We start from the raw sequence: 23,490 nt of genomic DNA, 5'->3' as shown, positions 1-23,490 counted from the left end.
GTTTTTTCAACGGCAACTTTGCATATCGGGTGCGATTATTAAATATCCTGCTCTATTTCTAAAGTTTTCGAGAACTATGCAGGATAAATAGAAATGTATCAACAACCTAACTGGGAAAGAAACCATGAGAAAGACAATTTCAAGCATCAGAGACCTTCAATTTTGTGCTTGTATTGCAAATCATTAATCCCCCACCTCATTTTGAAAGGGAGGATGACCTTCACCTAACTTTCAAAATTAATGCATTAATCTGGAGGTTCTTAATGCACAATAGCACTGTGTGTACAGCGACATCATAGTAATAACCTATCCACTCAACAATTAAGACCGCACAGTGAAAGCATAAATCCCTTGCTGTGCTCCTACTATGCTCTCAATTTATTCATTAATCCTGTGTAGAGCTTGATTTGATGTGCAAGAAAAGATAAATGAAAAACACTGTTGCCTTTTGACCTTTTGTTTTACCAGAGGGGAATTAAAAAAAATAAAAAAAAGATTAGAGTTGATTAAACATCATCACATGGGATTTTCAACCTTTTTCAACAAGGCAGCTTGACTGGAAATACAGTTATGTTAAGGCAATTGCTTTGATAGTTGTTTTAGGTTTGGCAGGAATGATCCCACAAACACAGTGTGCTTAAAGTGGACATTTCCCATATCTACAGTGCATTCATTTGAAGTTACTTTGGTTTCCTCCATTGCAAGCATATGTGTTTTTTCCAGCTATTCTTACATTATCTGCTGATTACTGTATCCACTTTTAAAGATGGAAGAAGAAGCCACTTATGATATAAGAATTGTGTGTTTATGCTGGGTTTGTTGTTGAGACCTTATTGGAGTTTAGAGCTTCTAGCTGTGCTTCAATTGAATGTATTATTAGCATTAGCTGTCCTTGCTGCTGGTTCGGCATCCACTGCTAATCTCTTTGGTTTTAATCAGTCATCTCCTTGGCTGAAGTTTTTCTTTCTTTCTTTTCCCTACATGCCTTCTGCCCTTTATCTTTATTCCTCTCTTGTTTTTCTTGCCACTCTGCTCTATTAATACATTCCCCTACTTATCTCTCTACATGTCTGATTTTCCATGGTACTGCTTGCCATTTCAATGCTAATTTTATGACTGTGTTCTGGAAATGTAGCAAATGAGAACTTGGCTGACCCTCACACACCACAAATAGCCTTCTGTTGGCCCATTGAAACTCACACAGGGTTCACTGTCAGTGTGCAGCTGTGTCAGCCTTTCACAAGGGCAACAAAAACACAGAATACCCTTGACCATAACTCACGGGGCTGCATGAGAAGGCTATTGATGTAAAAACAACCTTCTTGGCACTTAAGGTGGATCTGAAGCTCAACAACTTTAGACTCTTGAGCCCAGAGCTTGGGTCGATAGTGAATACATGAAATAATTAGAATCAAAGCAAGGGTGTTGTTGATTACAATACAGGTGACGAGTGCATTGTTAAGTAAAATCTCCAAAATAGTTTGAGAAATCAGGGAAAAAGAAATGCTGCTAATCTACCTAGTCTTTTGAATACGAACCATTTCCCAAAAGCAATCACAGCATACTGTCAGCGATGAAGGATAACACTTGTTTTAAGTAAAGACAGTTTTTCAGTACATAATAGTAAAGGCTCATCCTTCAACTCTAAGGCAGCTGGGCAATGACAAAAGGAAGAAATTCTGAAGGCTGTCTAAATAATGGATTATAAAACTTGTTTTGCAGCTGCATGACCCCCTCAGCTGGACTGTTGGTATTTGAGACAGTGAAGAAATTCCTCAAATCGCCAGCTGATTTTTTTCCGATCGGATTTTCAGCACCAGATGAGCCTGTAAGATGAGTTAGGGTCACATTGGTGGCCATAAGAAGACATATCCTAAGACGTCTTATGATGTAAGAACCTTTTGCGTGCTTTACTAGAGGATCCTGCCATGTTTATTCCCATTAGATCAACGATGGAGATTTGCAGTAATCTTATAAAGGTCCTAAGAGGGCAAATTGCCAGAGCTTCTTATAGGAAGGCTGACTCAGCTCACAAAATGCTGTCAAGGATCATTTACGGGTGGAAATGTAAACAATTGATAGTATTACTAGTTGATGACTGTGGGAAGTATCAGCAACATTAGTTATGTACAACTTTCCCACCTCCCAGTTACTAACAACCATAAGAAACTAATTAAAAACACATAAGAGCTAGTGTAACCTAAATGCTGTTCAGATGTACCTTGGGGTTTGTGGAAGAAGAAAAAAAAAGCTAATTAAAGTAGTTAAGGAAGTAGTCCAAAGTCTGAGAGACTCCAAGTTGGTCTGTAAACAACAGATGTGTGACATATTTGAGTGCCTTGCTAATAACTGATTTATTAGTATGTTTTGACATTCCAGCCTGCAATGAGATTTCCAAGTAGATGCCCCGTGAAATCTCTAAATCTTGGGAGGAAATGAGGATATTGGCACTGGTCTCAAATAATATGTCCATCCAAAAACATGAATGTGTTTTGTCTCAAAATCGTAAGAAACAAATAACCTTAAAGCATGCTTGACTATCATTTGCTGGGGCGACTCAGTGATGACCTTTATGAGCTCTCAATGCCGAATGATACTGGTCTGCAACCATATAGTGCAAGGCTAACATTATTCCTGTTCACACTGCACTATTTCACCATCATAGTTTCTGTCTGACCGTGTCATTATGTTTCACCTGCATTGTTTTGGAATGCTTTATCCATCAAGTATTCATCCTCCTCCTCCGCTTCTTTTGAAGGGCGAAGATGCCTCATCACTTTTAACGGCTCCAAAAACTGAACCTGCTCAGCTCAGCCTAATCCCAGTGCTGCCCACAGTGTAATACCCTAACATCAAAATACAGAGTTCTGCTAGACTGGTTATGTAACTGTCTGTCAGCGGCAGGCTACAGATGAGGACGATATTTACTTTTGTTTACTCAAGTCCAGATGAAAGTTAAAGCCAGCATGTTTCAGATCACATCACTTATTTTATCTGACATAACCCTTCAGACAAAAACTACAGATGTTTTAAGCTGCACAAAACGCAGTGGTAATCCTGACAGGTAATGACATTTCACCCACATTTGACCTCATTTTTTCACGCACACCACTGTCACTATCCATGTAGTACCCCACACGCACCCACACACGCTCGCTCTCACCAGCTCCACCTGTCGCGGGTCCAGCTGTGTGGGCACGGATGAAGGCACGGAGAACTGGATCTTCCTCTTCGCATCCTTATCCGCCTCTGGCTCCATCAGCTCCGTGTCTGCGGGCAGCAGCGGGTCCATCCAGCCTGTCACCTCCGCGGCCAAACGCACTGATGTTCAACAACAAAGTCCGATTGAACTGCCGGTCTAAAATGTATCACTTCCCAAAAGTGCTACATAAGTCCTACCAGGAATAGCTTCCTCCTCCTTCTCCCACACTCACTGTCCGTTTATGTCTCTCACTCCCACCGTGTGTTGTGTTGTTGTGTGATGAAGAGCAGAGGAGTGAGAGTGCGTGCAGCAGAGCATGCGGAAGCTTTATGACGCTTTCAGATGCAGTGGGAAAAGAATGGGGGAAAAGTGCAAAATCAGAAATGGCTCAAATCAATTTCCCTTGAGATGGGCTGAAAATAAGACGTTTCTAAACACAGGGTGCCATCAATCTCACACAAGTTAACCTTTCTTTATGAAGATAGGCTATTAATAATGACACACTAGTGTACTGTGAATAATATAGTTTTGTTTTTACCATAACAAATTACTCTTTTTAATCAAAGTAAACTGGCCACTGTGGATGCCAACGGTTCTTTACACAGGTTTACTTAGGCTACCTGTCACTATTACTATTTTTTTTCTGAGGGTACTTTTGTGATCTAAAGGTTTCCGACTGTATTTGTTTCAGTACACGATACCTTTCCTATTTAATGTAAATTAAAATTGATCTTACAATCTAACAATGATCAGCTCAGTGTTACATTTAGAAATGGAAAAAAAACACCATGCAAAACAGAGGATTAATCTTAACAAATAACCTTTGTTAAAAGGCAGCATGATTAATTGTTAAGTATATGTTAACTTCAAAAGTATTTAACAAACAACAAGTTAAAGTAGCCTACATTGTTGGTTTTGGCAAAACTCAATCGTATTTTTGGTATATTTTGGAAGAACGGAAAACTACTGTGAGAATAGACTATTTTTATAGCAATTTCAAACTTTGATAAGGGTCTGCCATATAAAATAAATGAAATAACAGCCTACTTGAAATAAGTGTGACCAACACTAACAACACCTACTTCATGTATTATGAAATGGCTTCTAATTTGAAAAAAATAAAGTGTACATGTAGAGTCAAATATGTATCTGATCTTCTCCAGGGCTTTACATGTACTGTAAATATATATGGAGTCTGTTGGAAAATGTATTGCCATGGCAACTGTCTCCCTTCAGTGTTGGCAGTCAGTAAGCATAGTGTGCGTGAATCTGTGAGTGCTGAAGAGTAAGTTTAGGTAGGAGAGGACAAATTCATATGCTAATGTTAGCAAAAAAGAAGGGAATATTATGTTTGGTGCACGAGGAAAGCTAAGCCACTATAGTGACAACAATGTATTAGCTACTCTGACTAATACATTATTATCAGACAATATATGTACACATAAATAATTGCTTCAAAGTATTGTAAATGAAATGTGCATTTAGAGAGGAGAACAAGATATGTGGCATTAAAGCCAAGAAAGAGCGAAATAGTTGTCACTTTTCATCCTAGAAGGGTCAGTATGAGCCGCTCACAGGTTCACCCTGTACCGAAGTGATCTTGAGAAAAGCTCTGGATCTCTGGCAGCTCAGGGGAGAGCTGCTGCTTTTGTGAATAAAACGTCCACCTTGGAAATAAACAAACAGCCCATCTGTAGTTTCGCTCACTGAGTACTGTTGTTGAAAAAAGGCCACAGTGCCTTCTCTCATATCACCACTAGGGGACAAAAACATACTTTGAGTTAGGAAACAATACTCTTAAAGTAAACAAAGTACCAAAAGTGTAATATATAAGAATGTAATAATGTAATATAATATTTGGAGTCGAGAAGATCCCCAAAACGGAAGCTGTTTAAAAATATTCCCTTTCAATAGAGAAACTGCTCAACTTCATTCAAATATTCATATAAAATAGAAAATAAAAATAAATCCTCATAAAAAAGACTTGTACTTTTTTGCCAGTGCTGAATACAATCTGGGAATGATTTGGACTCATCGGGTCACATGATATGAAAGCTATGGCTTGAATGAAATCCCTTTCAGTCATTTAACTCCAGACTTGCACTAACCATTTATCACCAGTAGATGTCACCCATGCGTAGCTTTAGAAAGCAAATAAACTGCATGTCGTGTGTGAGCTCCGTACTGTTGACTGCTAATATTTAGCGCATATCATTATTTCAAGGTTACATTTTAAAGCAAAACCATACAGTGATGACACAATTTCAAGATCCACACTTCATTTTAACCTCAAAACTCTTTGAGCCAAGGGAAACAATTAAACACACCTCTTATGTAGGTTCTTGTCATTTACTGTATGATTGAAAAACAAATATCTGAATTATTTTGGTCACTAAGCACTAGATTCAGACTTTGTTTTGTAAGGAAATGCATGATGGATTTTAACATTCAACTTGAAAACCTCAAAATTATATAAAAATCACTATCAAATTATTATTTTATTGGGAGACAACCCCTCATTATTTAATTTGATGAGTTCAATTTTTGCGATGACATCATTTTACATGAAATTAAATGCTATCTTTTTGTAAGTGGTGTCTATATATTGATGTCATAACATCATAAAAACACAAAATATGAGCCTTTACAGAATTTGTAAAATATTCTGAATGTAATGCCCATTATGTCCCTCCGATTGATAACACAGGGGCACCATGTTGGGGTGTGACCCTGTCCACAACTCTTCATCTGGACAACCATGACCAGAAATACATTGATCTAATAATATCATTCACACATTTGTTTTGTTCCACTGAAAATGTGGCAGGAGCCAATAAACTCCACTCCACACCCATGGTGTTGGTTCATTTCATTCTTATTTTCTCCCTCTCCCTCTCTCTTGTCCTGCCCCATCTTCTGGCCCCTCTGCGCAATCTGTGCCTCTGCCACCTTTGGCACCAGCCCGCCCACCGGCACCTGTGCCAAGCCTGGCAACCCAAACCAAGACGCTGAGATTGGCTCTCTTCAATTGACTCGTTTAGGCAATTGCACCCTGACTCTGATCTTTATGGCGGGTCCCATCTTTATCCTTTGTGTGAAGGCAGTTTTCTGTGTTGTAAATTTCCTGTTGTTTGTTTCCTCATAACATTTCTACAGGGATCCAATTATTCCTATTGGCCTATTTGGGGTATTTCTTCTAATTGTATCATTAAAATATTTAATACATTTCCCCAGAAGGGCTCATGTGGATTATTTGTAGGTTTTCCTTTTCCAACCGAAATCATAAGTAATCCTTTAACAACCCAATATTACTAGAATGATATCATCCTAAAATATGATCATAATAGGATTGCTATAATTATTTCTCTAAGGGGATTGTTTTCATAAACCTTCTATATGAGATTAACCCCGTTTTTCCCAAAGATGGAGGCTAACAGAAGCTGTTTGAATCCAGTCCGCCATTCATTCCTTATTCCATTTTCTCTTTCAGCTCAGTGACAGATGGCGAGTCCCTCTCCCTCAGGGGAAGCCAGTCTCTGTGAATGCGGCCGCATGTCAATCACCGGCTCTCATGTGATGGCTCTTGCCAATGACGTGCCAGCCATATGGGCCTGGCATCAGAGCTGGTATGTAACCCACCCAGTCCTGCCTCTAAGGTGCCACACGGATCCCTCCACGCGTTAGGGCTGGGGATAGCAGCAGCAGCAGACAGAGAGGAGAGAGAGGTGTGAGAGCAGAACACAGCGCCTCGTCTGCACAAGCATCCGTGCAGGGCGTGTGGATGTGATGCCCACCCGGAGAGACATGGTGTAAACAAACCCGCTTTGCCCCGTCACTGAGCTCCACCACGGAGGTAGGTTACACGCTTTCTATCAATATACGGCAATACACGAATCAAGATTAGTTTTGTCTTTGTGCCTGTTGTATTGTGACTGGGAATTAGAATGGCACAGTATTAATCAAAATAGGGGACAATCTTTTTCAAATCTTTCGCATCTTTTTCTCGCATGCAATGTGATCTTGTAGCTTTTAATCTTTACTCCAGGCTGTTTTAGGATAATTTAATCGAATATATTGATCTATCTATGTTTAATTTGAAAGATGCATCTTAATACATCAAGATAGAGATATGGGTCTCTGGCACAATTGTATTCATAATTTGTGTCGCAATACGTTAGAGGATGAGCACTGGAGACTGTATTTTAAATACATTTTCAGAAAATTGTGTGCGTGCGTGTGTGCGTGCGTGTGTGTGTGTGTGTGTGTGTGTGTGTGTGTGTGTGTGTGTGTGTGTGTGTGTGTGTGTGTGTGTGTGTGTGTGTGTGTGTGTGTGTGTGTGTGTTTTCCTGCACGACTGCGCGTCAGAGCACTGTGGGGGTAGAATTCTCTATAGAGATACACAGGCTAATTGACAAGGTATTGGTTGGCATTAATTACATTGTGCTTACAAGATTAGAGAAGAAAAAGAAAACCGTCCTTGGACTCCACACGCAGCTGAGCTCAGATTACTGGAAAATCCTTAAAGATTTGGAAATGTCACAGCTTTTATCAATGGCACTTTAATAAATAACGTGCGTGAATTATTGTGTCAACGTTATACATTGAATTTAGCGGGGGAAATGCATCCATAGATTTCGTTTTTGAACGAATTATGATGATAAAATGTCACAGTAAAACCTCCCCGTGACCTTTTAATTACAGCTTTGATTAACACGGAATGTGCTTTTAAATAAAAGAAGAGGCTCAGAGAAATTAATAAAATAGTCCAGATCAAGATATGAAGCACACTCCGAAGGAATAAAGAATTAAAATGTTTTTGTTTTTCTGTGGCCAGCGTTTTCCTGAGGGTCAAAAAGGATTTATGAACCTGCAAAAGCTATGGTGCATTTCAACAGCGTACTCATTAATTTCTTTCTGAAATATTTGCAACAATATTGAATACTTTTTTTTATTCCCGAAATCTTTCCAATGCTCTTATACATGAAATTCCAAAGCGTATTGAAAAAAAACCCTGTTAATTCAGAGACAAAGATATGTTTTGGACCCTCTGATCCAGTGTGGCCTGGCTGTGCTGGAATTCCTCAAGGTTCGTAATTTATAGGACTGAGGAGGGACCCACACCCATAATGCGTCCCTGGGGGACCTGCTGCAGGCCTGCACCGCTCCCTGAGCCGGACTGCTGGAGGGCACAGACAAGAGGCACAAGTTGAGGCCAAGGGGTGGACTGGACTGTTTCTTTTAATATATTAAAACAATCCGATTCTATTTTTTTTATTTTTTTAAAGCAAGAAATAAAAAAATCAAACTTCTCTGGAATGAAAAACATGAAAACTGTAGAAACATGGGACAGGATGATAATACATAAGCCTTTAAAAAGGTGTTTCATGGAGTTTTTGCCCAGGTCAGCCTTATATTAATGAACTTCGTGTCATGATTAAACAGAACACTGTATTTAGACACGTGTTGACAAATTCAAACACACCACCGTTTCTTTTTTTGTATCACGGGAAAGCTATTCCAGCTCACCGATTTTTTCCTTGTGTGAGGGACATGTACAGCCCAGCATGGGTGCCTAAACAGCAGCAGGGTGCAAACAGCCAGGTAAAGTTTATTCTGTCTCTCTTGCAGGTTGCTTGCCACGATGTTGAGCCGTCTGTTCAGTGAGGTCCTGCCAGACGTCCAGAGACTCGCGGCGGACTGGGCGGAGGGCAATGAGAACGAGGACGACAAGGACAAGGTCGGAAAGCACGATCCCTGTGACCTCGATGATGACGACCTGGACGAGCCGCTGGAAGGGAGCAGCCGAGCCGAGTCTGAGATGGCCGGCGACGACGACGACGATGATGATGATGATGAGGATGACGAGGCCGAGGAAGAGTGCGACGATGAGAACAGTGAAGGCAAACCCAAGAAGCGCGGTCCAAAGAAACGTAAGATGACGCCGGCGCGCGCTGAGCGCTCCAAGGTGCGCAGAATGAAGGCAAATGCCAGGGAGCGTACCCGCATGCACGATTTGAATTCTGCACTGGACAATCTGCGCAAAGTGGTGCCATGCTACTCCAAAACGCAAAAACTGTCCAAGATAGAGACTTTGAGGCTGGCCAAGAATTACATTTTAGCCCTGGGGGAGATTTTACGCAACGGGAAACGGCCAGATGTGGTGGCCTACGTGCAGATGTTGTGCAAAGGGCTGTCCCAGCCCACTACCAACCTGGTGGCAGGCTGTCTGCAGCTCAACACCAGAAACTTCCTGACTGAGCCGTGTGCAGAGGGAGCCCGCTTCCACGTGCCCAGCTCTCCTTTCTCCGTGAATCCCTACTCCTACCGGTGTTCCCGCATCTCCAGCCCACATTACCAGCCCGGGGCTGGTGCGCTTAACGTGCGGGGCCATTCCTACGGCTCCGGGTACGAGGGCGTATACCCGCCAGGTGGGACGTCCCCTGAGTACAATAGCCCGGACTACGAGGCTCCGCATAGCCCGCCCGTCTGCCTAAACGGTGGCCTATCCGGGAGACAGCAGGAGGCTCCAGAGACAGACAGGAACTATCATTACTCTATGCATTACTCCGGACTGACAACGTCTCGGCCCAGCCACAGCATACCATATGGGCCCTCGGGAGCGCGCAGTGGCGGCGCGCAGTCCGAAAACATTCCACCTTTTCACGACGTGCACCTGCACCATGACAGGGCGCCCCCGTATGAGGATCTCAATGCTTTTTTCCATAACTGAATCCTCACAATCAGACCTTAAAATGACAATTCTAACGTGTAATATTGTTTGGGAAGCAGGAGAAGAGAGATGGAAGTGGCAAAAAAAAAAGTCCTCCGATTACCTTCTGTATTCTACTGATGTCATCCCTATACTGTTGTACATCCTATCAGAGTGTGTCCATTAATATCCTGTATGCAGAATGAGTGCAATTGACATAAAAGATGTATAGGCCTAAACATGTTATGACACAAACCACAGAAATAAAAAAAATGTTTTATAACTGTCTGACATGATCGAAAAACTCTTATTCTGTACATCGAGGGAATTCACCCTTAAGCTGTGTGGATAATAATATATTAAATAATATTAATTTCAAGCTTCAACGTATATAAAAATGTGTCTGAAATAATTTCGTTGAATTGGACTACGTTAAAGCCAGTAAGGTCAGTGATGAAAAGAAAGACATGGGACACAAAATGGAATCTGAATAATTGACATGTCAAAAATATGTTGAGGAAGTTATCACGTTGTTTAAATAAAACATGGTTTCAATCAGATACATTTAAATTGCATATCAAAAGGTTTAACTGTCGAGGTTTTAATAAAATATGAAAACATTTTTAAGTAAATCAAATCACTTGTGCATAAAGGTGAAATTCTAATATTTTTCAAAATTAAATCTTAACAAAATTTTGTATAGGCTTATTTAAAAACAAAATACTTGATATAACATTGTATATCTTATCTGAATAATGTGGGTATAATTAAGTGGCCTGTAGCTTCTAAAATATCTGTGGAAAAGGGAAAAAGAACACTGACAGTCCAAAAATCTAAAATGTTGTATAGACTTATTAGAGTAACAAGTAACAAAATGCCCGTACTAGCATATATGGATATTGGGCAGTTAAAATACAAAAACCTAAGAAATGTCTTAAGGAAATTGCTAGCAGAATGCACACTGAATTTAAATTTTGTAAAACCTGAAACTTCTGAGTCACACTGTATTTTTTATATCACAATTTGTTTTATTCTCACACATTTTCAGCATGGACATTTTAAAGGTTTAAACTTGGAAGTGGCCTCGATTACATTCCATTCTAAAGGAATTTCTCCTAAAAAATGTGCAAATGCTTTGTTTCCTCAAGATCACCTTGGGGTGAAACAATTGAAATAGTGAGATTGAGATTCTGTGCATATTAAGACCAAAAAGATCATTTTAACTGTTGAACAGGGAGGATTGGAATACATATATCTGCATTACAACAACATAAACTATATACATATAAAGTAATTTCAAAATTCCAAACCCAGTAAATGAGTGTGAAACAAAGCTATTTATTTGACAACGATTTCTAGCCATTACACTCAACAAAACAACTAATGTAATGTAGCATCATGCGACCAGTACACTAGATGATTTTAAACAACAATAAGTATTTTGAACGATATAAAAGCCTGCAAAAACCGTGACACATTTTTACCGTTTGTGTTGTGGGTTATTCATCTCTAAGCCTTCAGTACATTCAACAATGTGATGTTACAAATTAGAGAGTGAGCAAAAGGCCTCGGCTACACTGACACACTGAACACTCACATACACAAGAGTGTTTTAAGATGAAAGTGCTCAGCTCAATGAATGTGGATGAGGGCCTTGTCACATCAGCATTAATTTAAATCAAACACCTGTCAGACTTCCCAGGTGGATACAATTATCTTGATAACAAGTCACATATTGCCAGAGTAATTTATCAAAAATATTAGTTTTAACCATGAATGACTAAATGAGACAGCTTTTTCAATGTTTTATTTTTCCTCCTACAAAACAAATATTTATTTGAATAAGGCCAAGTTGCAAAGCCTGATATTTTGACTGGTAGATCTGAAAATAGGATATATATGCTGTTCTCAGTTACAATAGATTCCTGGTATTTTTAACAATATTCAATTGAGTTTATTTGTGCTAGGTCACATCATTGGGGGTTTCTTACATGAATAGATGGAGCAGGATCCATCTTTGGACTGCTGCCCCATGGTCCCATATGTTGTTGCGGACGTCCAGGGGAAATCAACACCGGGCACCGCAGGGTGGAAACCGTCCCATCCAGCATTGACCTCGGAAGAAAAGGAACAGGAGAGATGTAAGCACTTTCTACATTGCAAGCCACTACAATGAAAAAAATGATCCATTTATGATATTGATTACATTTTTTTTTAAACATTCCTCATTTGATTTCATTGTTGCCTAAAAGGCCCACCTGACTCCCTACATCAGTGGTGGAGTTGGGCAGGTGCAAAACCAGGGGAGTCAATGGCCCGGTTGTTTTATAATGAAGAAGCCCAGGGATGGCATAACGGACAGACACAAAAACAAACACACACACAAACCTTAAAACACCGATTTAATACGCAGTCCAAATGGTTGCTATCACAACCAATAAAAGTTAGCTGTACAAATAGATAAACACATTTGAAACCCTGATGTAACAATTCAAATTCAAGCAAAGAAAGAAAACGTCAACAATATTCTGCTTTTATTTAAGAGTTTATATATTTAAACTCTTACATTTTTAATCATACATTTTTTTCTATCTTTGAATATAACGGGATATTAGAGTCTTCTGTTTAAACACTTAGCTGAGTCTATAGGTGGGTTAACACAAAGGGACAATGAAATGAGGGAGTTTTCCCCTACAATAAAAAATAGTATCTGGAATATACTGTAGTACAATTGAACAAATATGAATAATTTAGAGTCAATTAAGAATTTATCTATACACATTTTATGTTAACCTTTAGTTGTTTTTCTTTAAAGCTTACGTGTTATTTACCATTTAAACATAGGCAACATGTATTTTGCAGTGTGAGGAAACCTTGGTTGGTCAAAGTTACCTCGGGAACATTAAGTAAACTGCTTTTTCTCAAAGGAAGAGGCCGTTATGACATCACCTGTCAACCAAAAACATTTTGAGTAACCTAATAATTCTCAGACACTTGTATGATTGGTATGTTGAATATTTGTTGGTGTTTTTTTTAAAATATAGAATCAGGTCACCAAATAATATTTAAATGTATTTCTAAAACTAGTCATTCCTCCCAGCAGAATCCCCCTGTTTCACTACAAGTCCACTTTAGTTACCAGTCCCGTGTGAAGGGTAAAGGCCTCGAGGGACAAGATGAGGGACACCTTTCCGATTTTACTTTCTGCTCTAACCTCTCAGTTCGTTGTTAGTGAGGAGGGGCGGCGGCTGGCGGAGGATTTGATGGCGTTGCACGATGCCAAGGCGCTAAATGTCTAAGCACCAGTAAAGCCAGAGACCAGTAAACCCACCATCACCAACCCCGGTGCCAGCTGCGCCACGTGGCAGCCAGGCGGCCCCTGCCAAAGTGGCCCTTGTGGGAGGGACCCAGTATTTCTTTCCTAATTCACTCAGCATCTGTTCATTATTCTCCTCCGCTGAGTGTCCACGCGCGGCCCCGGACTAAAAGAGACCTTTCCACTCCCGGTCACGCACTTTTGCACGAGACTGCAGAGAGCAATGAATGAATCCCATCGGATGTTCTACTGTGTTAGAAATGCGTAATATTTGAAATCATGCAAGTCAATAATGCAGCAGACTTTAAACTGCGTGTGACTTTTAACCCGTCAAACTCATGGGTCTAGCATTATTTAAAAATCTAAATCGGTTAATTCAATCACTAAAACAGCTATTATCAGTTTAACGTTTGTTATTTTTGTCCTTATTTATGCATTAAATAGTCGACTTGAATATGTAAAGTAATTATCCAGTGTTAACCCCAGTAGACCTGTATGGATCTCGGGCTAAACGAATTATCTTCTTATTTCCTTATTATCATATATCATATTTTTTCGGAGTTTAATGCACACCTGCCACGTGGGCGGACTTCACCCTAATGTGATGGTTAATTTAAATATCTCTGACAAATTTGGCTTAACTGACGAAACTAAAGTCCATAAAATCAATTAATTGGGATTCTATTCAAGCGTAATTGTTGGAATGAATGTTTATAAAATACCATGCAATTACTGTAATTATATAATCCCACACAGATCTCCAGTTAACTGCTTTGAATATGATCAACTGATCCGCTAAAATCGCAGCAGGAAACGCAGCACAAAATGTAGGCCCAGGCCCCACTGCACATAAATCTCCATCTGGAGAGTTTTACTCCATTTATCAGATTAGGTCAACATTTATCGGATTAATTATTTTGGGATTAATCTCGAAAAAATATTTCACAGGACTAATCAGTGTCAGAATCATTACATAGAGCGTTTTGTTGTGCAGTTAGAGGACAATGACATGAGGTGGGAACAGGAAATAAACCAAGCTTAAAGACAACAATTTGAATATTAAAATATAAGTGACAAATTCCCAGTGGTGTGTGTGACAGGAGAAAGCTCTATGATGTATATGCAACATGTTTTATGTGTCACACACTCCCCTTTTTCCTCCCCAGAACACCAGTTGAAAAGAGGGCACCAAAAACAAAATCCACCACTTAGATGAGCTTGTCTGGGTGCAGATGGGACTAAATGTGGGAGTCACCTCAACCACAGGAATTGGGTGCCACTGCATCATGCTCACCCTGCCTGCCCTGCACTCTCCCACCATCATCACCCCCCCTGCCAGCCTGAGCGCCACGCCCCAGCTCTGGGAAGAGAGATGAGGCGAAATTCCCCTGCATCTGTGAAACAATGGTTGTGTGTGTGATGGTAAACTCCCTACTGTCTTTGTGTGTTAAAGAAGGAGAAAAACATACAGAAGGTGTGAAAGTATCAGACCTCTCTGTGTTGTTTTTGGACACATACTCTCAAACACAATGAAACCACTTGCTCCCAAATATAAAAGCACACATGAGTTAGGATTTGCTGTGTTTGCCCAAAGTGTGTGTGCAGTGTACAGTCTGTGTTGTGCATGGTATGGGTATAGAGGTTGTTGTCACTCTGCACAGATGGTGAGTGTTTTTTATTTATTTTTTGTGGGGGGGGGGGGGGGAAGTGTGAGGCAATGAAGGGGGTAAGGGGGGGTGAGGCAGAGGAAAAAGGAAAGGAGAGGCGAGGAGGAGGGTTTGCGTCTCTGATGCTGCCATGCCACGGTCACGCGGGCAGCAGTAATTGGCCTCCATATTGAAGGGTTTTGCGGTGCTGCGGGGTGGGCAAACTCCCAGCTGGACCTGTCAGATGGTATTCAATCCAGCTCATTGCCCCCGCTCCTCTGCTCCTTCCTCATCTCCTTCCCTCTGTCTCCTTTCCTTCCCTGGCATGTTGGCTTCGTTTTGTTCCCCCTTGCCCCCTTTCCTGTCTCCGCTTCATCCCACACACAAACTTCTCTTTTCTTCTCACACCCATCACTTATTTCTTCCCTCACACAGCACTTTTACAACACTGGCATATCACTTTTTTCCTCACCTTTCTACTTTCTTCTCTCCAGTTTTTCTCGCTCATGGCACATGGTCACTTGTATCTAACACTTTCAACTTCTTAAAGTACATCACACCCTTGCCTGCTTGGCTCCTTCATCACTGGACACACACACACACACACACACACACACACACACACACACACACACACACACACACACACACACACACACACACACACACACACACACACACACACACACACACACACACACACACACACACACACACACACACACACACACACACACACACACACACACACACACACACACACACACACACACACACACACACACACACACACACACACACACACACACACACACACACACACACACACACACACACACACACACACACACACACACACACACACACACACACACACACACACACACACACACACACACACACACTAGTTCTCACCCCTGCAATTGTGTCTAACTGTGTGCCTGCCATTTTGAGTACGTTTTGACTGAAACCACACTCCAGTCCAAGACTTTTATTTATTTATTATTATTTTTAAATATGTATGACATCATTCAGTGGAGACTTCTGGCCAGATGCTGGCGAAGGTCAAGAAAGAGGTCAGTAATAACAGCTGGAATGCGGTCAAATGTATTTAGTTTAGATATTCCTAACATGTTAAACAGGGACTTATGTTATAGTTACTGAAAGGACATAAGGTACAAAAATAAATTGGATATTAGAGAATATTAGCTCAGATATGCTTCCATCACGTCGTCAAAAGTGGAGGTTTATTTTGTGTAGTAGATTTCCAGGCTCAGTGCCAAGTGTTTTTTTGGACATATGGATGGTAGTATGGATGGGGTTCACTCTAAAAAGGTTAAGCACAGAGGTTATAGCTGGGAGATTAGAGAGGCGATCTGCTGTTTTGGGGTTTAAATCTCCTCCTACCAGAGAAGAATCTGGGAAAGTGAAGGAGTAACGTTTTCTCTAAATCCATCAAATATGAACAGTCCCCTCTTCTTCTACTACATGTTTACCGTAACTGCTCATGCGTCTACAAAACAGGATGCTGTCCAATAGGCTGGTATAAATAATAAGATTATTTATAGCAGAAATGCTTGGCAACATTAGTGTGGAGCCATTGAAAGCATTTGGTTAAACACAAACTAATTTGAATCCAAATTAAAATATCCATCTTTTATTAAAAATACAAAGAGTAAAATGTCTCAAACATAGATTTTGCTGCCATTGTGTCATTATAGTCGTATCAAATGAGCAGCAAATGGAATAAATTGTGATGGTGGGTTTACTGGTCTCTGGCTTTACTGGTGCCAAAAATGTATTTGAACTCTCTGCCCTGAATGAAGTTAAAGTAGAACTCTCCCTTGTAAGAAAAACATGCAAGTGGAACCAAAAGGTTTCTAATGTAAGTACAGTAAGACTGCCAGGTGTGAAGATTTAATTTAAAGTTCAGTGAAATAGACTCATGCTAGTGTCCATATGTTGCCATAATGTCCCACTCATACACAACAGACAGCCCCCAGATGTACACACAGCACAGGACATACAACATATAACAGTAAATAGAATGAATGGTGAGAAAAAGGGGAATGTCATTAAGAGCTTGCAACTCTGTTAGTTGCCACCAGGGCGCATATCTGAATCAAAAAGAAAAATGTAAAATAAAGACGAATTAAAATAAATTAACTGTTTTTCTGCAGCTATGCGTTTTGTCCTTCCCGTAGAGTTCGTGCTATCATCATCTCTTTCTGCTGGTGTCTGCCACTTTGAGGAATCAGCAGTGTGGGGTTGTAATGGACTAATGAACAGCTGTCACTGAATTTAAACAGTCTCTCACACATACAGAGACTACCACCGAGTCTCTCACACATGCAGATGCTCACAACACACACACAGGCTACCACACAAGCTAACACACACACACACCTCTTTAGTCGCTGGCTTTGCCTTCGCAGCCACCCACAGGTTTCGACTTTGTGTGGCTCTGACCTCTAAGTGTGCATTTGACCATGTGTGTATTTTGTGCATAAGTAACACCTGTTTAGTCTGAAAGGTGGCCGAGAAAAGCACTAATAAATAAAGCGTGTTTGTGTGGGTTTAGGTCTGTTTCTGTATTAATTTACAGTACATAAAATCATGTTGACAGATCTGTTTCCTACGGTAACATGTTTCCAAGAAATTATACAGTAAATATATACTGTATATATTATAGTTGTCTATCAATGTTTTCCCTTGCCATTAATTTTTGTAATGTTACAGCTTAAGTTATTTAGAAGATTTCTAAGAGTAGTAGTCTGATCAATATGAGAGGACATAATAGCATCACGTCATGAAAGAGGTTTGTAAAAGAGAAAACTGTTAACAGAAAATCTTGTCATTTGAACTTGAAATATTTTACTTCATCTTCTTATTCTGCGCTGGCTTTAAAGACATCCAACCCTTGGATGTTGTTGCATCAACGGATGAATCTTATTGGATTTTGCCATTAAACAATATGGCAATATATTCTCATCTCATTTTGGCCAATTGCCTATACAATGCACATCTATTTTACCACTTAACAGCAGAGCACATTAAATCTCCACAGTAGTGGAATTTGTTATGCCTACTGGTATCGTAATGGCCCGCACTGGCAGATGTAAAATACAATGCTTTTCAAAAGCTTGACATACCGGGCAAAACCATTTAACATAAAAGTTCATTTAGTATTGAGGTGCTGGTGGTGTCTTTTATTTAACTTCTGTAATACCTATAGACATATGTGCACAGTAATGTACATTATTTAAAATGATTATAATTAAAATCTCCTTCTATGGGGTTTTACTGTAGGTACTATACACTGTAACCATTTTGCTTTGGTTACATAATCCTGTGTATTTATAGGATACTCTGAGGTGATAATTCAAGCAATACTGTGCTATGTAAAGCAGCAACTGACTAACAACTGGCAATCATGTTCTGGTAATTAATTGGTATTGTTATTAACATAACTCTCTCATGCTGATTATCAGAAGTCAAAGAAACCTATATGTTACCGCCTTCCCTCTGGGTTGGTGCCCAATTTCTCTTCTCCACCTTATGCTCTATTTTTGTCTCGCTTTGATCAGTCTCCCTCGACCCCTCTTTGAATGCTAAGAAGAGGTAAACATAATGGAGTGTGTGTCCCGGTAGCAGCTCTGAGACGAGGTATTGACATACGAGGCCACGCCTGCTTTCTCAGACTAAAAGAGATTATCAGAAGAGGAATGTGAAGAGGAGCTCTCACTTCCCACCATCGCATGGAGTGAATGGGGGAGGAGGGGGTGCTTCTATTGCATTTAAGAGAGTCTTGAGGGTCGCACAGAGACAGAACACATGCTCATGCATATGCACACATAAATGCAACGATGTATATGTGAACATAAATACTAGCACAGGACTGGAACAACTTGACTTACGAGTGATGTGTCATCTTCCCTTGATCCAATAAAATATGTGTTGATCTATGTTGTGTTATAAAATGGTAAAGTAAGGTAAGTGAAGATGCTATAAGTATATATATGTTAGGAGCTACCCTTACCTCAAGAATCTTCTCTAAAAGCTGCATTGTCCCATTGAGGACACGCACCTTTTAAAATAGAAAAACATACTTCCTATTTTTCTCCAAACTTGCTTTGAACATCTGAGCAACGTAGATTTTTGGAAACATTACATAAACCGGATTTTAGCTGACAGATTTTCAGATGTAGATTTATGCAGTTTGTAATTATTTTGGCTTTTTTTTTTAACAACCCTTTACTTTAGGTGTTTATTAATTGAACCATGACTATGAAGTCCCCCCTGCTATAGTCTGACAGATACAGGATTATGAACAAGCTGTGACAGGAGAGGGTGAATCAAAGTACAACTAAAGATTAAACCACATTTTTGAGGAAGAACATTTTACAAGTCATTTATAAAATAAAACTGCAAAAGTGTTAAAGTTTTGAGACACAAACAAGAACATCCGAACACGACAACTCCATGGTAGCAACCTATCTAAAAAGGAGCCTCACTCTACAACATGCTACTTTATCACAATTTGACACTTAAAAGGACAATTATTTCAAACATGAACATCGTGCTGTATTGAAGGAGGATTGAAACTACCACTTGAGAAAAAAACCCCTCATGTTTATAATGTAGACTGAGGCAATAATTCAAGCAAGATATTTTTTTTTGTAGACGTCTATACAATCTGACTTCTTAATGCAACCAGTGCAACTGTCCCTGCTGGTTTAGAAAGAATGCTTAATTAAGGCACTTGTCTTCACTTGTCCCTCTGCCATTTCAACTTTACAAGTAAAAGTACTAAATTTAACTCAAACCACAATTTCTCTCTCATTATTGTGTCTAAACCCAACCTAACCTTAACGACAGCATTGTCACATCAACAGAATTCTAAGTGATCGGTAACAGTTTAGGAATGCAGAGTCAAATGTCCGGCCGATATTTGGGTTGAATCAGAAAACATTATGAAAGGAAAGTTAAACGACAAAGGAAAAAGAATATCTATTGATGTTTAATTTGGAGGACTTGTTATGGCTTTAGGATGGTTATTGTAGAAATGACTACAGTACCCATTTCCTTTGTAATGACGGATCATGTCATCCAGTTGTGTCTCTGATGTTTGGACTTAAATGAAACCATGTCAGGCAACGGATACATACAGTGGTTTGTTTGAGTCTTTGGAAAGAAATGATACAAGAAAAACTGAAAATATCACTGGTCCTATCCTCATACTGATCCTGTGATGAAGATAGACAAGCACAGAGGCAGTCCGGCAGACACATTTCAACAGTGACAAGGTTTGAAAAATGAAAACCAGTCAGCGAATGGACAGCCATCGCAGTAAAACATCAGAGCGAATGAGGAAGTGCATCAGCATCCAGCAGGATGAATAAATCAACACTTTCCTCTGAATTAATCTCTCTCAAGTTGAAATTGTATTACAGATGAGCTTGGACATCTCCATGGTAACAGGAATTGCGCCGCCATTCCCAAAGGGATTCACAACCACCATGTACGGACTGACAGTATGACACACACTGCATACCACGCACACCTGCGCAGACTACAGAAACACACATAATCCCATCCTCTGCCCGACAGAACTGGACATTTCAGTCGGTTTTCACGCTGGAAAACAAAAATGTCTGACTCTCTTCTCTTCTGTTTTACATACAACTTAGTTACTAAGACTGACAGCTCAAGTTGTTGTGTTTCTTCACACACACACACACACACACACACGAGTCCACTTTGAGTCTGCTGTTTTCTTGGTCTTTCCAGTTGGCGGCGGCCAGACGCAGCAGAGTTGGCACAGCCAGAGTCGAAGTGCCAGGGGGAATGGAGCGCCACATGGCACGTTCATGGCAGGGCCAGCTGGGGGGGAGGGAGACAGTGAGGGTTTGTGTGTGTATTATATACATATATGTACTTGTGTGTGTTGGGTATGGGTGGTGGTGGAGGGGTGCTTTTGCATCTTAAATTCCACAACATCTGTTCAATAGGCATCACCATATATACAGACCACTGAAGCTGGTGTGTTTGCAGGCAGCCACTGTAATTGGGGGTGTGCGTTTGTGTGCATGTGTGTGAGCATGTGTGTCATCTGTGCATGTATAGGTGTTGTAGAAGAGAGGAGACAAGGAGGGGCAAGGGTGGGGGATAGTTCACCACAACAACTGGGTTACGAGTAATTTCAGCATCGCCCTCATACAGTCTCCATGCCTGTGAACTAGCTGTGTACTGGAGCGTGGGGAGTCATCGCTCTCTCTGTTCTCTGTGGTGCTGGAAGTCCGCAGACAGACACTGAGTGGGCATGAGGCAAAGGCTTCTCACCTCAGTCGATGAGAAACTCAAGTCTGAATATGGCTCTCCTTTTTGACACATGGAGACGCTCGTGCAAACGCGATCACACACACTCGTGCAGCCAGTGCCCCTCCTCGTCATCCCTGCTGGCACTTTGGGGAAAAGTACCCCCTCCCACCCCCCATTTATCTGCCCCCACTCCACCTCCCCCCACCCGTGGCAGCCGACGTCCCTCGCAGCGTGGCGTACCATCTGTTGCCCCCCACAACCCCCCTTCACCAATCTCCCCCCAAATCTCCTCCGCCTTTCTGCACCATCCTTCCATCCTGCACCTCTCAAGGCCTGCTCACCAGAAAGGAAGATTCTAAGATTCACATACTTTTAACAAATGAATTCATACTTTCACAACACAATTTATAACGATTCAATAGTGCATCAGTGCAGGAGAGTGGCAGAAGTGCAAGCTACATTACTCCACCAGTCAACAACATAAACCATGAAAACACGAACGGGACACTACATGCAAACTACAGATGAAGTTGTACAGCAGGAGATGACACATAGGGTTTGCTGATTGCTCTCATAAATGTTTAATCTGTGAGGTTCTAAAAAGGATGAAGCCTGTAAAACCTCCTCCAACACCTCCAGGCTAAAATGAAGCCAAGCCAAAAGCCTAATTAAATGTTTTTTAAACCTTCCCCCTTGGAGAGGAAACAGTAGTTTCACCCCAAAGTGTGTCTGTGCCACTGAGAGGTTATTTTATATGGACTGTGTGCATCTAACCAGCTTAAGGAGGGCAGTGCAATGCCAAGTGTGCTTCTCAAAAACTTCCTTTGGTTTTAAACAGCAATTTCCTATTTTTTATATAAGGATTATCAAGGAGTATTTCATTTTTTTCATGGTTTAGTGTTATTGAGTTATTTTGTTGTTTTTCCAAGAAAAATATAGTGAATATGTTAAATACATTAACTTTGTGTGTTTTTATATTATAATCCACATAAAATATAAAATTGACCAAGTACTTTTCCTGGTTTTTAGAAGCTAATTTGACCTTGTACAACTTTAAAAAAAACTTTGCCTGAATATTGAGTGCTGCCACTTCCATAGAGTCATGGCCTGAACAATATGCCAAAAACACGGAAGTCTGTAGAAAGACGCTGGCAATCAGGCACAGGGTCATTCCAGTTGATTCAACTGATTAAAGCAACAAATTATAATTTATACGCTGCATTTGCCAAATTAAAAAGTGGAGTGACTCCTGACATCAGTGAAGAATCTTCAGTTTTTCTGACACATGGTTTGTAAATACATTAGGGAGCTGAAACTATGGAATGCAAGCACTGACATACAAATGTTGATGTTTGGATTTAAAAATTGAGAGACATTGATTTGGCCAGTTTATATCGGCCTTTTGAAAGACATGTTTGAATAAAGGCTATCCTACATTATAATTTAGATTGTTCTATCTCCACAGCTTGATCATATTGACAATTTGTATAAATAATTTCTACTTTTGAAGCCATTTTGTGTGGGTTTTTTGTCTTTTATTGCTGAACAAGTTAAGTCTGTTATCCCACTGCCAACCTATCTCATTGGTCTCCCATGCTTTAAATTTAAGAGCTTGTTTTTTTTAATTATCATTCCAGCAACAATACAAATCCTGGGAACCACTCAATCCTTGCCAGGTTGTTTGGCATTAAATGGTCAAATCAAAAATAAAGCTACTGCCGGCACAAAATATTGGCCACTGGTACTTCGTATCTAAAAATAACGGCATTAGTCTTCAAAAACTCAGATGAGCCCCTTGTGTGTGTGGGTGGGGAATGAGCGTGGACAGCAGAAAGCATCTAAACAGAGGAAGATGGATAGACAGCGAAAGGGCCACTGCTGTTTGTCCATTCATCTCAGGTGTACATGGAAGAGCTCAACGATGACAGCTCATCCATCAGCCACAGGGGTACTACTGAGCCTCCTGGAACAGAACCAAAACCCATCTTTATCCATCATGCATCACTTCTCTTCCCTCCTCTACTCTTCGGCCTCCTATTTTAGTCTACACGTTTTGCAGAATGCGTTTCTGTTTGGGTAATTGTTGTTGCTTGTGTATATCATGGTGTGTTCACTAGCTGAGAAGTGGCTGACTTAGTTTTCATGTTAAGGGGAGGTTAAAAGAAAGACTGGATATGGAAAGAGAAGAGGACCAGCTGCAAAATAGTCAACTATATGGGGGAATAATAAGTCACAACCAATGTGAACAATAAAAGAAAGCAAAAGTGAAGGGTCAAGGAGTGAAACCAAAAGGAGA

At 40.4% G+C, this 23,490-nt stretch overlaps 2 protein-coding genes across 5 annotated transcripts in view; one reads left to right on the top strand and one right to left on the bottom strand.

Annotated features, from left to right (window-relative positions):
- The window catches only part of LOC134870631 (protein phosphatase 1 regulatory subunit 1B-like), a 34,842-nt gene that overhangs the window by 5,133 nt on the left and 6,219 nt on the right, over nucleotides 1–23,490 (bottom strand). For 2 of the 4 annotated variants that reach the window (XM_063892891.1, XM_063892892.1), the window contains 2 exons: nucleotides 11,903–12,026; nucleotides 3,164–3,321 (listed from right to left, as the gene is read on the bottom strand). In XM_063892891.1, the coding sequence (XP_063748961.1) occupies nucleotides 3,164–3,321; nucleotides 11,903–11,945 (201 nt within the window). In that variant the 5' untranslated portion in view covers nucleotides 11,946–12,026. Of the gene's footprint in view, nucleotides 1–3,163; nucleotides 3,322–3,399; nucleotides 3,538–11,902; nucleotides 12,027–12,117; nucleotides 12,178–23,490 lie in introns of those variants that run through there. The other 2 variants (XM_063892890.1, XM_063892893.1) reach the window with 2 other exon arrangements.
- LOC134870629 (neurogenic differentiation factor 2-like) lies at nucleotides 6,858–10,427 on the top strand. Its single transcript, XM_063892887.1, has 2 exons — nucleotides 6,858–7,055; nucleotides 8,831–10,427. The coding sequence occupies exon 2, from the start codon at nucleotides 8,844–8,846 to the stop codon at nucleotides 9,930–9,932; it is 1,089 nt and encodes a 362-aa protein (XP_063748957.1). The 5' UTR covers nucleotides 6,858–7,055; nucleotides 8,831–8,843; the 3' UTR covers nucleotides 9,933–10,427.

This window comes from Eleginops maclovinus, chromosome 10 (assembly GCF_036324505.1).
Source record: "Eleginops maclovinus isolate JMC-PN-2008 ecotype Puerto Natales chromosome 10, JC_Emac_rtc_rv5, whole genome shotgun sequence".
NCBI lineage: Eukaryota > Metazoa > Chordata > Actinopteri > Perciformes > Eleginopidae > Eleginops > Eleginops maclovinus.
This window is presented reverse-complemented; position numbering and strand designations above follow the sequence as displayed.